We start from the raw sequence: 17,926 nt of genomic DNA, 5'->3' as shown, positions 1-17,926 counted from the left end.
AGGAGCTTAGGCGACGTATGCAAATTGGGGGCGGGGCATGGTTTGGAAATGCGTGTGGGCGTGGTTTGCAGACATTATGCTCGCATACATTATGCTAATGAGGGCGTTAAGGTGGGTTTCCCAGCGCGTAAAAAATGCAGACGACCGTATGTAAATGAAGGGGAGGAGCTTAGTCGACGTATGAAAATTGGGGCTGGTGCATGGTTTGGAAATGCGTGTGGGCGTGTTGCGCATACATTATGCTTGCATACATTATGCTAATGAGGGCGTTAAGGTGGGTTTCCCAGGGCTTAAAAAATACAGATGACCGTAGTGAGCATTCGTTCCACGAACGCATTCATTCAATGAATGAATGAATAAATAAATAAAGTGCACGTGCACACACGTGTGTGCGTGCTTGCTTGCGTGCGTGCGTGCGTGCGTGCGTGCGAGCGAACGCACGTGCACGCACGAACGCACGCACGCACGCACGCACGCACGCACACTTTATTATTTATTCATTCATTCACGCACGCACACACGCATGCACACTTTATTTTTTAATTAATTCATGAATACAGCCTGCGATATGCGTGAAATCTTGCAAGCACATTCCCACTAGGTCAAGGAACAGATGCCTCCCTTCTCACATTGGCCTGTTATAGCGCCACCAGCGGGTCAACTTTTGCATAACACATTTTTGGAACAAAATGCCTCAAATCATGCATGCAGCTAATTTCAGTAACGTCAAAGAGAGCACTGCCTGCGATCTTGACATTTTGTACTTTTATAGACATTGTTTTCTGGCTTGAAGCGAGCCCACAATTGTTTCGAAGGAACAATATTTTCTAGTTTCCATATGATATGCACATGTATTCAGGGGCGTAACTACCGCTGACGCAGCTGACGCATGCGCATTAGGGCCCGGGACGTCCTAGGGACCTAGTTGTCTTAATGGATGATATTTATAATGCTGTTTTGGAAAAACGGCGTGGTGATGTTTGTAGTGTGAAGACTAATGTCAGAGTTGTTGTGTTGGAGTGCCATAGGGAAGAGTTCATTAGCACCAGAGAGAGATGGAGACAGTGAGACACTACTTGGTTGGGCTACATATTGTCATGAATTAGATGGCGAGTGTGTAGATGTCTTCTGTTGGAGCCTGGTGTCCCGCATTTGCGCTGTCTGCATTTGCGCTGTAGAAAAAAGGTGGTTGTTGTTGTTGTTGTTGTTGTGGGGCACTTGGTGAAAATCTCGCATCGGGGCACACCGGGGGCTAGTTTCGCCACTGTGTATGTCCAAAAAAAAAGGAAAATGATTTAAACTAGTCAAAACAGCCGATCTACAAGCACACAACGCCTCGCACTGTAGATCTGCTGTTTTCACTACTTTTTGTGCAAACAGTAAAATTTTTACTTTTGTGCAAACAGTTTCATTTTTTCCTAATGGCCCGGCCTGGACCGACCGATAATGAACCGGCCGTTCGGGAGTTGTCCCGCTTTTCCCAATGGCCAGCACGTCCCTGTATATATATATATATATGTGTGTGTGTGTGTGTATATATGAGACATTCTTTGTAAATATATATTTTTTTTTTTTTGCTTTGTTATTTTTGTTTAAAACTGTATTTTCAAGTTGTTTCTGTTTTTTATCGTTCAATGTTATATGACATTTAAAGAGAAGATCTCAATGGAAATAAGCCTCCTTCTAGTTGACCTTGAACCAGTGAACTGTCATGAAACTGTACGTTTCCCTATGCAAACTTCTAATAAATACTTCAATCAATCAATCAATAATCTTGTATACGTTTATGTACCTTTGCACAAAATAAGTGCAAAGTTTGTTAATATTATTTTATTTGCAGTTGCAAATTCAACCATCAGGGGTCACAATATTACCATCCGAAAAGGAAAGAGTGGCCTCTATAATGCTTGGCAGTCATTTGAGGCTGCAGGTCTGGCACAAGTGGCTGGAAACTGAAAGGAATCATATAATACAGAGATGATAATGACGACAAGCTCTTCCAATGAGCCCTTGTGTTGCAACTGAAGCTAAATTTACCTAGAAATGTAATGGGAATATCAAATTAACATGCTGTATATCTCTATATAGGCTATCGGTATTGAATGCAATTACCTTAGTTAACCCAAAGTCAAACTTAAAGGGAACAGACATCATCGTTTTTACATTTACCTTAGTCAACCCACAGTCAAAGTCTAAGCAGGAACCACAGGACAGCAATGTTGTTTCTTTTTTACATTTTAATATTATATATATATTATATATATCATTATCATTACTCATCCCACAGATTGCACATCAAAATCATCAGACATGTTAATTGGTGCCCCCAAAAAGCAGGCAGCCATTCACATCCTCTGAAAATAAAAATAAGTCTGCAAATGAAAAGAGTCAAATGAAATAAAGCCATAGTAAATGTAGGTACCATATTATTGTAGCTGTTTAGCTGAGAGGGCAGGCAGGCAGTACAGTATTGTATACTGTAACAGGAATTTGGGAGACTTACTGTAGTTAAGCCCTATTTATTGCTTCATCATATGACAGAGTTGCACACTGAGCTTGTAGATCTGCTATTTCCGATGTGTGACACCGTCATACGGCGGAGCTTAAATTTGGCATTATTGGACATGTTTACACTGCTCAATCACACCAAACCAGACTGAAGTGGGCATCATTTCGCAAATATAGGTCATCTTCTTCCTTTGGCTGCAATGCCATTATACATTGCCACATTGTGGCACAAATATGGGCAATGCAGTCAACAATTGGGTGTCATAATCATTACAAAAGCCCGTTCCCATATTGGCATTCCAGGCCATATGTGCTGGCTTCATTTCTCACTCATTCACAAAACACATTTAGTGTGACTTGTAAACAAGTATGACCATTGCATTATGAGTACAGAGAACAGGGGCTGGATTTCCTGTTGGCTCAGAGAACTAGGAAGCCTTGGGAACTGCATTTCATCTTCAGTTCTTCATCAACATCCTTCCCAGTGAATGCCTATACCAGTCGTTCTCAGACTTTTTTATGTTCAAGAACCCCCATATAACTCTCAGAGTTACATACAGACCTCCCCTCCACGAACACTAAGGGACCCTATTTTGAGAACCACTGGCCTATAGGCCAAATATAACCCAGGGATGGAAATGTTTACTGACCTACACGCCAGCTAATAGTAATGTTTAGGTTAGTGTGGAGTTACCATTGAATGAATCACATTCAAATACCACCCCATAATATGTCTGAGGGTAGCAGCCAAAACCCTCTGATAAATATGATACATCATTAGGTAGGGCATTCACGAATAGTGATTTTTAGTATTCGAATTATTTGACCTCAAAGTATTCGAATAGTCGAATATTCGACAGGACTGGCCAAACTGTCAAATATTAAGTAAGCAAGAGGCGAACATTGTGAAAATAGCCGATCTACATGCTCACAACGCCTCGCAACGTTGTGAGTATGTAGATCTGCTATTTTCACAATATTTATCTGCGGAACCGAGTCACATTAAATGTAATACCTACAATTCCAAGTGCTTGTCAGGGTGGGAACCCCCAGTTCAAATATGTTTATTTGGGGGGTCACGGCCTAAAAAAAATTGAGAACGCCTGGTATAGAGCATTAACAAATTCATCCACCAGGGGTATTGACAACTCATTCTTATGCCTTCCTATCTAGCCAAGCTTTATAAACCAAGAGAAAACAATAAAAATATTCAACATTGGTGAACAATGTCGAATAGTGACTTTGACATTCGAATATTCGAATATTTGGTGAATGCCCTATCATTAGGTGACTGTGGTTGGTAAGATTGTAAGACATTGTAAGATGAAAGACAAAACCGATAAAGATATAGACAGTCCTAGTGCTCTGGAGCTGTGAGGAAGCCCTTGACCCTGATCAGCAGCCTCCTCAAAGTCCAACGTTTGGTCTGAACGGTCTGCTGATGACCAGGTATCCCCTGAACCATCCTAGCAACAAGGTCAACTCTTTACCATTGATTTACGATGGAACTATTATACTGTTAGTTGTTCAAGGGTTAGGACAGCATGCACAAGCTATTCCTTTTTTATGTGACATTATTTAACGTGGTCAATACATATCTTTAACCGAAAGATGAGTTTTGGAATATTATTATTTTGCCTTTTATACAATCGTTGTGTGTTCTTATATTAAGGCCAAGTTAACAGCAAAAAAATGAATATGCTTACCTCTCTGTCCTAAAGCTTGTACTGTAAGACAACCTTGACCTTCGTACTAAGATCTATCATGGGATACCCAGCGCAGATCTGCTCATGTTTAAGAGGTATGTGGGTCACAAAATGGACCATTGATAATAGTGTCATCTAGCACAGGGGTCTTCAACAGGGGGTCCGCGACCCCTAGGGGGTCCGCGGAGGTACTGCAGGGGGTCCGCGAAATTATTGCTTAAAAAAAAAAAAAAAAAAAAAGTTTTTTATTTATTTTTTTTTTTTTTTACATTTGTTAAAAAATAAATCATGATTCTATCCATTTTGAATAGCTTGAATACATGATTACATGATTACTATGCAATTGACAGATTGTTGATATTATTGACATTGGTTCTCAGTTAATAAGTAGTATGTTTAGAAATGGTAGTGGTACGGCCCACCCTGCTCGCTGTAACTTGTACATGTTTAAAATAAAAAATATGTCGTAGCCCCGACCCCCCCACCCTACAAGGTGGTAGGGGGTCCCTGCTCCATCTCCCCATCAGTTTGGGGGTCCCCGGCCTGAAAACGTTGAAGACCCCTGATCTAGCACAAATGGAACCATTGTTATTCCCAGCTATTGTCACTGTTATATTTGCTTACAATACCATTGTTTGTTTATATCTGTTTTGTCTTGTAGTAATCATCGTCGTACAGCGCCTCCTCCGTATATGAGTGACATTTCTGAATGGTGAGTTACGTCTGAGTTACATGACTCGAATATTAAACAAATATTGTTAAATATGAATGAATTAATAAATAAGCCCCATATAGTGGATCAACCGAGTCTTTATGGGATGTGTGGCTAACATCTCCAATTAGCCTCAGTCAATGGAATCAGAAATGGCCCAACCTCCAGCAGAAACACAACGTGGACAACTAACAGTAGCAGAAACCAGCGATTTACAACCTGTGGGGCCAGGGCCCACTGCTGGGGATATTGCAATTGGACCCCCAAATAATTGTCCAAACCAGGGGTCTTCAACGTTTTCAGGCCAAGGACCCCTTGGTTGAGAGAGAGATGAAGCAGGGACCCCCACAACCTTTTCAGAAATTCCATAGCTCCATTGTTTGACAGCACAATCATCAGTGTATTTTGGATTCATGTCAATTTGTGTTCTCAGATATCTAACCACTAACTGTCAATACTTGACCTTTCACTCTGTACTTAGTCTGCTCTTTTTCCCCTCTACACCAAACCTCTTTGCCGAAATAGCCGATCTGCTATTTTTTGCTAAAGTTCTCAGAATATGGACACTAGGGTTCAAGTGGTTGACATAACGTAAAAAAGGAGGAATAAAGTTTCTATTACACAACTATTTGGAGGACCCCCTGTAGTAACTCTGAGGACCCCCTAGTGGTCCCGGACCCCCTGTTGAAGACCCTTGATATAACATTCATATTAAAAAAAAAATGAAAATGGTGGCACTCGGGTGGTGCAGTGGTAAATAGGTTGTGGGTTTGAATCTACCGCGGTGCATCCGGCTTTGTGGAGCGTCTACAAACTCTACACACGAACACAACTGGTCCATGTTCGGGGATGGGAAGCCGGGCGGGGGAGGGAGGGTGATATTTGTCACTGCACGTACTCCTATGGGTGGGAGGGGGGGCGGCACCTGTCAGCAAGGAGTGTTCAGGAGGAGTAGGACGAAGGCTCTAAGTCCTCCCGGTGGGGGCTCCTCACTCGTACACGTGTGTGTGTGTGTGTACGCGCGTGTTTATAATTGTGGAAAGAAAAGTTATGGGAAAATGAGTTCTCTTTGTGACACCTAGTTGGATTATAAAGTGTACTACCTTAGTGCTCTAAGCCGGAACACTATCGTTTCATTGGTCATGAAAATAAACTATGAAAATGCGTGCGGCCCGTCAGATGGGTGGGCCATGAACACGTCTGAGATTTTCAAGGGGGCCCTGATCCAGAAAAGGTTGGGAACCGCTGGCATAGACCAAGAGGTGCCCCTCTCTTTCTCACACACACACGCGCACACACACAAACACACATACACACACACACACACACACACACACACACACACACACACACACACACACACACACACACACACACACACACACAGACACACACACACACACACACACACGCGCACACACACACACACACACACACACACACACACACACACACAGACAAACACGCACACAAACGTCATCCTCACAGACAAAAAAGAAAATGCATACAGTCACACATGGCTGTCACAAGTGAAATGAATAACAACAAACAGCGTCTCATACCCACAGCAAAAGAAAAGAAAGAAAGACATCAGGCAGGTGAATAAAGAAGAGAGGTTATGTGTGCAGTACAATAATAATGTCATGTCGCTTCTCTGTGGTGCCTGTAAACATCATCAGCAAAGTAAAGGGAGGACTGCCAGTCTCACATACAGTAGGGAACATGGACATCTAGACTGTAAACGTTTCAATACACAGACCGACGCACGGCATTGTCCCAGTCAGCCATTCATTAAGACATTTCAGACCACACACACACACCCACACACGCACACACACGCGCACACACGTCACACACGCACGCACATACTCACACACAGAGGCACACACATTAAGAGACGTTTTCAACATCTCCAATGCACACAATATACAGTAGGAGCATAATCTACATTGCTGGCCCCCTTCCGCCCTCCCATGCAGATGGACTGAGCATATCGTCATTGTCGGGTGAAAACCTCTTATGTCCAAAACCGTTGGTTTTGCATTTATCATTTTTAAAAAGATTTAAACTAGTGAAAACAGCCGATCTACAAGCATTGTGTGCTTGTAGATCGGCTGTTTTCACTACTTTTGTGTGACGGCCTTGTATGATGAAGCGGGGCTTTACTTTACGAAAGAACGTACAAATTTGAAACTTGGAGGTACGAGGTTTCCCCCCGACAACAACAATGTGGTCCATTACTATACCTGCTTCACTGCCACCCATCCCTTGTCTTTGTCCACCATTTCTGTTTACAGTTTCTTTTTCTTCACGTTCTTCCACACCCACAGATACAAGAAAAACATTGTCCCCTCCCCCCCCCCCCAATGTCTTACACCCTTCCTTATTGTCCCCTAACAGTGTTTCAAAAGCGTTGTGATTGGTGAACAGTGTAGATCTACATAATGGGCGGAGGTGTGTGCGTGTGCGTGTGTGTGCGTGTGTGTGTGTGTGCGTGTGTGTGCGTGTGCGTGTGTGTGCGTGTGTGTGCGTGTGTGTGTGTGTGTGTGTGTGTGTGTGCGCGTGTGTGTTAGGGATGGGATGATATGAAAATGTCATATCACGATTGTTGTGACAAAAGAAATCGCGATTTACGATTATCGCGATAATCAAAATACATTATCCTGGGTGGAACATTTGCCAAAAAAATAGCAGATCTACAAGCTCACAACGCATTGCGTTTTATTTTTTTTGGCAAAGACATTTGATAGAGAGTGAAAAAAAGACTGTATCAAGTACATAATTATATTATAAGTACCTTTAAGTGGTATCGGATATGCAGCTCGGCAAATAAAAGGTGAATTGATCCCAGTGCATGACGGAGGACGATATCACAATGAATTAAATCTCCACAATACGACTATCGCGAGTTTTTTATCACGATAAACGATAATATCGCTTAACGTCCCATCCCTAGTGTGTGTGGGTGTGTGTGTGTGCGTGTGTGCGCGTGTGTGTGTGGGCCATAACGTTTTGGTTATTCATCTCCGGTCCAGTGAGGGAGTGTGCGCTGGAGGACACAACTCACACGAGGGCAGGAAGGTGTGGAACAGGGGCAGAACTATAACGTAGAAGCACACTGGGAGCCAGTCCAATATGTCAGTGGTCCTCAAACCCTTTCATGTCAGCCCGACTCGTTGTGAGCTTTTACATCTGCTTTTAAAACATCCAAAATCAAGTGATTCTTGATGCTATATCAACTCATACCCTGGAACCCCCGTCAAGGACCCCCTGGGAGTCCCCAGACCCCACTTTGAGTACCACTGCATCACGAGAGGCTGCTATTGTCGTTTTTTTCCTTTTCTTTTTTTATCGTGAGACAAGAAACTCACGGCATAATGCACAAGTTAGTAAAGTCTGTTGCTGTTTGGACATAGCAAACTCTCAGAACGGGATAATCCTCCAATTACACGCTTCCTACTCCTTGCCATCATTGTTTAAAATCACTAACCTCCCCTCTCTCCGCATCCCATTTCATTATTATAAGGCCATGGGAGGGCTGATGGACACATGATTTACAGGCCTCACTCCCAATTCAAGATGGAAGGTTTGCTGCTCAAGGTCTGTGGAGAGCTGAGCATGCAGACACTGTAGGCAACTAGCTAGCGTGATGGGACCGTGCTCAGGGAGCCGGGGCTGGAGAGCAGTGGCTTTGGGTCTATGACGTTCAGACAACATGGAGAGGCGACTGGCTTTCTAGCTACCGTACCAAGAAGCGACTCTGTGTTAGCCTGAAGAGGCAGCTAGTAGCAGCAGCTTGCCATTATAGGGGGTCTTCGCGCGCGCGCGTGTGTGTGTGTGTGTGTGTGTGTGTGTGTGTGTGTGTGTGTGTGTGTGTGTGTGTGTGTGTGTGTGTGTGTGTGTGTGTGTGTGTGTGTCTGTTTGGTTGGGTGTCTTGGGTAGACGGGCAATGTTCTGTAGGTGTGTGTGTGTGTGGGGGGGGGGGGTGTCGGTGGGGGCAGTGAGCAGAAGAATGTGGAACTTTGTAATGTACAATAGTATTGGTTTGACGGCTAACTCTTTTGGTTCAGTTCACAAGGAATAACTCTCTCAGTTATCAATTCCTTTAAGATAATTATGTTTGTTTTCTTTGATTGTTTCAACAGTTTTGGCTGTCTCTGTCCCGATATCCATGGCAGGATCAGGCCCTAGAGAGAGAGAGAGAGAAAGAGAGAGAGAGAGAGAGAGAGAAAAAGAGAGAGAGAGAGAGAGAGAGAAGGGGCAGAGAGATGGGGAGAGGGGGGGGTGAGCTAGGGAACAATGCATTAATCATGACTTGAGTAAAAACAGTTGAAATGCACAGATTTTATAAGCTTCATTAAATAGGCTGTAAACGGATAAAGAGATTGAAACAGCAGCTTAGCCTACAAGACTGAGAGTAGACATTGATACAGTGCATGCATGCCTGCCTGCTTGCGTGCACGTGCGTGTGTGAGTGAACACTAACATGAGCTTTTGCGCCACGGTATGTGTATGGGCACTGCTGGGCAGTCATCAGTGGTGGAAAATACAAGTACATTTACTTAAGTACCGTACTTAAGTACAATTTTACTTGATACTTTACTTGAGTATTTCCAATTTCCAATGCTTGTACTTCTACTCCACTACATCTTGGATCCTGATATTGTACTTTTACTCTGAATTTTTTTACTTTGAAAAATGTAGTTACTAGTTACTTTGCAGATATAAATCATATTATATTCTAAAACGGAATCAGTTTATATCAAACCCAGGTGCGTTATTTCTTGCCACAGTGTTCCACAGTGCCCAATGATCTGTTGTTTCTGCAGCATGGCCGGGAACTACTTTCTTGTAGCTGGGGACTACTTTCTTGTAGCCGGGAACTACTTTCTTGTAGCCGGGAACTACTTTCTTGTAGCTGGGGACTACTTTCTTGCAGAGCAGACCTTATAGTGTATAACAGTGAAATAGAACAGTTTTAATTGGTACGGTACATGTCTATGATTTTTCATGTTGCCATATACCGTATTGTAACCGTTTTAGAAAAGCAATAAGTTGAGGCTTGTGGTTAAGGTGAGGCTTGTGGTTACTTGTGGCTTGTGGTTACCTGTATTTTACACCGGCTGAGAGGGTTGGCTACGCCTCTCAGCCAGTGTAAAATACCAGGTAACCACTCGCCTCTTGTGGCTTATTGCTTCATTATAAAACATACATAAACCACTTTAGCCCTATTTTATACTTTGGCTATTTGAAAATAGCTGATCTACAAGCTCACAACGCGTCACATCGCGACGCGTTGTGAGCTTGTAGATCTGCTATTTTTCAAACATTGTGTAGGCTACTTTCACTTTGGGTACTTTAAGTACTTATTGATGCCAATGCATTGATACTTTGATACTGCAAGTACATATTGCATTCCGTACTTCTACTTCTAAGGGTGCCCTCACACCAAAATACCTATGAGAGTGGAATCCGCGTTCCGCCATGCATGCATTTCAATGAGAATGGAGCGTTTTTTTTTCAGAAATCCTCTGCTGGCATGAAACCGCTTCACTCTCATTGAAATGCATTGGCGGAACGCGGATTCCACTCTCATAGGTACGAGGGTTGTTAGGGTTACTTTTAAAAAGGAATCCCCTACAGTTACAAGTTACTTGCAAAGAAAATGTAGTCAGTAACGTAATCTGATTATCACAATTTAAAAAGTAACTACTAGTTACTTTCAGTTACTTTTGGATTACCGTTTAGAAAAACTCTCTAATTAAATAAAACATGTTTTACCATTGATAACTAGACAAGAATATTGAGCCAATGAAATTAGGAAAAGGACAACAGAATTTTACTTAAGCGAAGTGGCAGTACTTTACGCTGATTCGTTTTGATTATTTTATTGTTTGGCGTTATAACTTATTTGTAAAATTGATGAGGGCAAGGGGAGAATGTACTCCAGCATGTAACCCCCATCATTCAGATCCGTTACTGTAATCCAGATTACACATTTTAAAATGTAACCTGAGACTTTACAAGTTACCTGTTTTTTGTAATCTGATTACGTAATCCCGTTACATGTAATCCGTTACTTAACAACCCTAAGGTACCTTTACCTTCCAGGAGTGTGTGAGTCATGCGTCTCACCTTCAGCAGTGTTCAGAGTGTCCCCGGCAGTCAGTCAGATGGGTGTTCAGGGCAGGAGCGATTAATCTCAAACCATGAGTCTATACAGCTGCACAACACACACACACACACACACACACACACACACACACACACACACACACACACACACAAGAGAAAGAAACCGTTTTTTAGCATTTCCAATTGTCTACAGTAGGGCATTCACCAAATATTCGAATATTCGAATATTTGAATATCAAAATCACTATTCGACGTTGTTCTTATTGTTTTCTCTTAAAAAAATATATAGTTTATAAAACTTGGCTAGATAGGAAGTCATAAGAATGAGTTGTCAATGCCCCTGGTGGATGAATTTGTTAATGCTCTATACCAGGGGTTCTCAAACCTTTTTAGGCCGTGACCCCCAAAATAAACATATTTGAACTGGGGACCCCCACCCTGACAAGCACTTGGAATTGTAGGTATTACATTTAATGTGACTGAAATATCCCAACTAGACAAAGAGTCTAGAATAGAAATACCCGGAGTTACTGTGAGTTGAATCTAACCATAATATTCCTTTGTTGCCACGGAGAGAAGATCTTAAGAAACAGAGTAGCAGGCAATCAGGAACAAAGACAGGCAAAGATGGTTCGATTCCAGGTTGGTTTATTTGTAGGAGATGCATGTAGCACAGAGCACAGAGGGCAGCAGCCCTCCGCCGTCTGGCCGGAGAAGACCCTTTTTCCAACAATTTGAGCTTTCTTTATACTCTCTCAGAGTTAGCTGAGACAGACATGTTGATTCAGGGGTGAGATTAGGTTTACCATATGGTGGCCAAACGGGCCGGTGACCCAAAGGCCTTTGTTGACTGTAAACCTTAACTAAACACAGCAGGTAACAGGGCCCTGACCCCCACCCCAAAATAGAGAATGGATGCGAGATATTTAGTTATTACAGTCCTGGGAACAGACATTTGCCCCTGTCCCACGCCTATCTGACCATGCAACATTAGAACACACCCTTAAGTTTGGCGTAGAACTGACAGTACAATAAGTACAAAATATGTGAATATGGATTCACGCTACCGCATGACACAGATAAATATTGTGAAAATAGCAGATCTACATGCTCACAACGCCTCGCAACGCGAGGCGTTGTGAGCATGTAGATCGGCTATTTTCACAATGTTCACCTCTTGCTTACTTAATATTTGACAGTTTGGCCAGTCCTGTCGAATATTCGACTATTCGAATACTTTGAGGTTGAATAATTCGAATACTAAAAATCACTTGGTGAATGCCCTAGTCTACAGCGCAATATTTTTAACCCATTACGACCCGGAATTATTTCATACTTTGGCTATTGAAAAATAGCAGATATACAAGCTGTGAAAATGTGTACAAATCTTTGAATATATGTATTTTTAAAGCAAACATTTGTAACTACAAATATTTGGTTCTGGGGAGGGGCGGGGGGGGGGGGGGGGGGGGGGGGCCTGATAGGGGCCCATAATATTTCGAGATGGGGGTCGACGCCAAATACATTTTCAGCTATTTTCAGCACACAACACCTGAGAGCAACCAAACATAAAATGACTCTCTTCTCCACTAGTCCCTCCCTAACGTTTTAGTCTAGTTTTTATTTTCTTGACGAAATTGTCAATATATTTAGTCTTAGTTTTAGTCATCACAGCTTAGTTTTTATTTCGTTTTTTATTTCGTTTTCGTCAGTGAAAAAAGCGCAGTCGACAAACATTTTTCGTCATAGTTTTAGTCGACAAAATCGACACTGGTGCGTGTGTGTGTGTGTGTGTGTGTGTGACTGAAACTATCTTACCTTTTGTGGTAGATGCAGAGGCACGGCAGTCTGGCTATAGTGTCCCCTTGCTGCAGTTCCTCTAGACAGATCACACATTCGCCAGCATCCCTCGCCAACACATCATCTGGGATAACACACGCACGCACGCACGCATGCACACACGCACGCACGCGCACACACACACACACACACACACACACACACACACACACACACACACACACACACACACACACACACACACACACACACACACACACACACACAGTGAACATTAGAATGCAATGACGGCAATGTCAGAGAGACTTATCCACTTTCACCCCCGGCACCACTATTTTGGGCATGTCATTATTATACTGTCGGTGGAACTTTCGAAATGTTTTCTAAAGAGCTGTTGTTGAAATGTTTTGAACTTGAACCCCATAGCGTCCATATTCTGGGGGAAAACATTCGCCAGAAATAGCAGATCAGCAATAGTTGGGTGAAGAGGTAGATGGAAAAAAGTGGCCCAGCTACAGTTGTAGTCAGGGAAAATTAGCAGAATATCTGTCAAATCTGGGAATAAATTCCTTACCAAACAATTTCTTCACCAATGTGTTTGTAAAGGTGTCTAGTAACATATCTAACAAAGATTGAAATTCAACATCCCTAGGAAAATCTTTGTCAGCTAGGGTAATTCTGGGTCTCATTCACTTACTATATACACTGTACTATGAAGGGAAAAAATTACTCCCAAAAAAATTTGCTTTAAGTGGAATGTGAGGGGTCTAACTAGGTGTTTTTAATTATTCTGAATCCATTGCAAGCATTGGTTTTGAAACGAAAAACATTCCGTGGGCTAAAGATGGACCCCCATACCACTGTGAAAAGTGATGACTCATCACTAAACCATCATTTTTATTTATTGATTTTTGCCCAATGAATGTTTTCCATGCAAAACAAATGCTTGCAATGGATTCAGAATAATTATCATCCCACTTAAAGCATATTTTTGGGAGTCATTTTTTCCCTTATAGTATAGTGTATAGTGAGTGAATGAGACCAATAATTACCCTAGCTGACAAAGATTTTCCTAGGGATGTTGAATTTCAATCTTTGTTAGATATGTTACTAGACACCTTTACAAACACATTCGTGAAGAAATCGTTTGGTAAGGAATTTATTCCCAGGTTTTTATTAATATTTCCTGACTATTGCAACTCTGTTTCACTAAAGACTAGAGCAGTGGTTCTCAACCAGTGGTAAGGGGACCACCAGTGGTCCTTGAGGGGGTTCCAGGTGGTCCCCAGCTAAATGATGGAGCGTTGGTGACCAAATGGACACTTATAGGTCTTTAACTCTTGAGAGCGTAAAATGAAACCAAATGGGTTTCATTTTACGCTCTCAGGAGTTAAATGATTGTCTACACAATTAGAGAATTGTTATTTTGATCAACGTTGGCCTGTTATCTCTCCTACGGTACAAACATCAATACAGCATGGAATTGTGGAAAAAATCGTATCCAACGATGACCAGATATTCTACGTTTTGGGTCTGAGATAGCCTGGTTCCAGACCCTGAATCGCTAGCCACGCCCCTTTAAAAATATGTTTCAGGGCAGGCGATTGGGCAATAATAGAGTGAAAACGAAATGTCAATTCAGGCTGAGTGTCAGGCTAGGTCTGAGAGGCTAAATCTCATCAAATGGTGGTCCGTGGCTCACATGCCCAATAAATAAGGGACGTATCGTCAATTCTGACCCCCCCTCCCAAGGAGGATTTTAGGGGAGGGTCATGCTATTTTGATTTTACTCTCAGGGAGGGTGATGCTATTTTAATTTGAGTCTCGGGGAGGGTCATGCGATTTTGAATTAAAAATAGTCCAGGTTTTTATAGCCCTATATATATTTTACTACAGCGTTTCTTTCAATAATACTATTATTTAGAACACGCAAGCAAACTTATTGAGACATGAAAAGCAACATAACTAGGTGAGTTCTGATCAGAAACACTCGTGGTTTGTTTTGTATGATACAGGATTAAGAATGCTGGCTTTTCTAGGCTTACCTAGTCTACATTTGATACCAATACTTGTTATTTGGACTTCTACTTGTAACAGAGTATTTCTACATTGCAGTAGGCCTATATTGATTGATACTGCAGTAAAGAATGTGATTGTTTTTCCACCACTGAGTAAAAGTTAAGCCATAAGGTGATAGTCATGGCTTTGAGGGTTAATCTTCTGCCGTTGTCTCAGGTTATGAAGGCCAGTTTTGTATTTTATTTACAAAAGAAAAGCATTCCAATGAATGTCATCATCATGTATTTATCAGATTGCAGTAATACAATTAATTGGGGGTTATACAGTGAGACCTTAGTACTCACGGTACATGTTTGCTTGAGTTTAGTTTATTTATTTTTTTATAGCGTGGCTAGCGATCCCCCTAGAAAATAAATGACCAGCCGCCATTGGTGTGTGTGTGTGTGTGTGTGTGTGTGTGTGTCGCTCTCTCTCAAAAAGCAAAAAGAGAGGGAGAGAGCTCACGCTAGAGATGTTGCATTGCATCTGTCCAAAAGCAAAAATGTCTCATCTGTCTCACAGTGCACTCTACCTTCTTCATTAAGATGTTAAACTTGGTCACACATAGGTTTGAGTGATTAGGCTACTTTGTCTGATGTGAAAACATTGTGATGGATAAAGACCTAGATGTTACCTTGTGTGTTGGATCCAGTCAATTTGAAGAAAAGTAAATAATCCAGCGTTTCATTTGAGGTGAGGACAATAAGAAAGCACAGTTTTCATTCACTGCTTGGCAAGATCCATTCTACAGCCTATTATGTCATTTTATCATTCAGAACAGCTGACTGGAGTGAGAGCTTAATTGAAATGACCTACATTGCGCAGTGAACTGGAATTATATAATGAATTATTATTATTAATTGCAATTATTTTGTATGATTAATCGTCTCGACAGCCCTAACTATAAGTTAAGGTTTTAAGCATAATTTTACTGTGGTAAATGTCATGTTGTTAGGGGAGGGTCAATCCTTTTTTTTTTTATGCCTGGGGAGGGTCATTGATTTTTCCCCCAATAGACTAGTTTGCAAATCCCGCCCCATTCTGCCCTGTTACTATGATGGGACATTTTCCCTGGGCAGATTGTTTTTATAGTGGCAGTGAATGGGATTTTTTTTATGTTTTCATAGCCTCATTACAGCTATATAAAGTACCAAAGGAAAAACATCTAGGTGATATTAATAAAAAGGGAAGACAAAGGTACAGTAGTTACATTGCAAAACAGGGGGTTTCCCCGAAAATATATGTTTTAATGTGTTTAATCCCAGTGGGACAGAATCACTATTGCAGATTCTTTTATAGTGGAAGTGGATGGGATTTTTTTTTTGTTCATAGCCTCATTACAGCTATATAACGTACCAAAAAAAACACATCTACGTGATATTAATAAAAAGGGAAGAAAAGGGTACAGTAATTACATAGCAAAACAGTAGTTTCCCCCCGAAAATATATGTTTTAATTAGTTTAATCCTCTGGATCAGAGAGAGAATAGAAATAGCAATAGAAAGCGCATTGAATCTTGGGTAGGAAGAGGAGAACTATAATCTGTTCTCCTCACATACACGTAATTCTGCCCATTTAAAATATATGTACCCAATCGTAACTAGTTAGACCATTGATAAGGTCCATGTGAACTAGTTTGTTGAAGCTTATTCATTATGATGAGCGAGATCGCCCCCTACTGCCGCGGCCGTACCAGGCGATTGCCGTGCTCCGCACTGCGGACAGTTTTTGAAAGGCTGAAGCAACATTCTCCACTGCACAAACTCCACCCCCGATAGCAAAAAGCGAATGTTTTTTCTGGTTGGCCAGTCAGGGAGTCTCAGGGACCAATCAGAAGGCTGACAAAAGGTCTATTGAGAGGGAGGGTCATGGCATTTTATATCAAGGCTTATATAATTTCTCCAGTAACACCCTTCAATAAAAAACGGGACCTCCCTAATGGACTTTTTTAATTTTTTTTAATTTAGAGTAGCCAATTATTTTTACCCCTTTATCGCCCCAATTTAGTCGTTATACCAATTGATTCCTCCCCACACACATTTCTGTGTTGTCACTGCTGTGGTATCCTACTGACTCACCTGCCAGTGAGGAGCCCCCACCAGGAGGACTTAGAGCAGGGTTCACCAATAGGCGGCCCCGCGGGCCGCAACTGGCCCCCACCAACCCCAGTAATAATGGTGGTATAAGAGCAGCAACAACACTAGTATATCGTTGTTGTCGGGTGGAAATCTCCAAATCTCCAAATTTGTATGTTCTTTAGCAAAGTAAAGCCCTGCTTCATCATTCAAGGCCGTCTCACAAAAGTAGTGAAAACAGCAGATACAAGCACACAACGCCTCGCGGTGCGAGGCGTTGTGTGCTTGTAGATCGGCTGTTTTCACTGGCTTAAATCATTTTTAAAATGATAAATGCAAAACGAACGGTTTTGGACATGCAAGGTTTTCACCCAACAACGACGATATCTGAACTGTCGCTGGAGTAGCGGGAACGCCACTGTCACCCCTGCAATGCTGTGGCCCTCGGCTTGGTACCCTAGACATGATTCGTGGGGCGGCATAGCTCAGGGGTAGAGAAACCGCTGTTAGAGCACGAAGGGTTCCCGAAGGGTTCCCAGTTCGAATCCGGGCTCCCCCTGAGTTAATGTCGAAGGGTCCTTGGGCAAGACTCTGAACCCCACATTGCTCCCGGTGAGCTGGTTGGTGCCTTGCATGGTTTCCTCCGCCACCGATTCGGCCCTTGGGGAAAACTAATTGGGGAACCTTGACTTAGAGCCTTCGCCATACTCCTCCCGCCCAACACTCCCCGCTGACAGGTGCCGCCCCAGCCCGTAGGAATACATGCAATGACCAGTATCACCTCCCTCCCCGTCCGGCTTCCCCCCCCAAACACGGGCCAATTGTGTTCGCACAGACGCCCGACAGCCGGTTGCACCACGGTGGAATCGATCCCACAACCTCTGTGGTGGTGGGCAGGGATGGACTTTCTTTTTAATTAATCAGATGTATTA

At 42.4% G+C, this 17,926-nt stretch overlaps 1 protein-coding gene across 1 annotated transcript in view; it reads right to left on the bottom strand.

Annotated features, from left to right (window-relative positions):
- Positions 1-8,935: 8,935 nt before the first annotated feature.
- The window catches only part of znrf1 (zinc and ring finger 1), a gene marked incomplete at its 5' end in the record, with an annotated part of 82,049 nt that continues 73,058 nt past the window's right edge, over positions 8,936-17,926 (bottom strand). The window contains 3 exon segments of the mRNA XM_080737503.1: positions 8,936-9,113; positions 11,062-11,149; positions 12,880-12,985. Coding sequence (XP_080593629.1) covers positions 11,092-11,149; positions 12,880-12,985 — 164 coding nt within the window. The 3' untranslated portion in view covers positions 8,936-9,113; positions 11,062-11,091.

The sequence above is a fragment of the Nannobrachium achirus genome, assembly GCF_963921795.1.
Source record: "Nannobrachium achirus genome assembly, chromosome: 11".
Classification (NCBI taxonomy): Eukaryota; Metazoa; Chordata; class Actinopteri; order Myctophiformes; family Myctophidae; genus Nannobrachium; species Nannobrachium achirus.
This window is presented reverse-complemented; position numbering and strand designations above follow the sequence as displayed.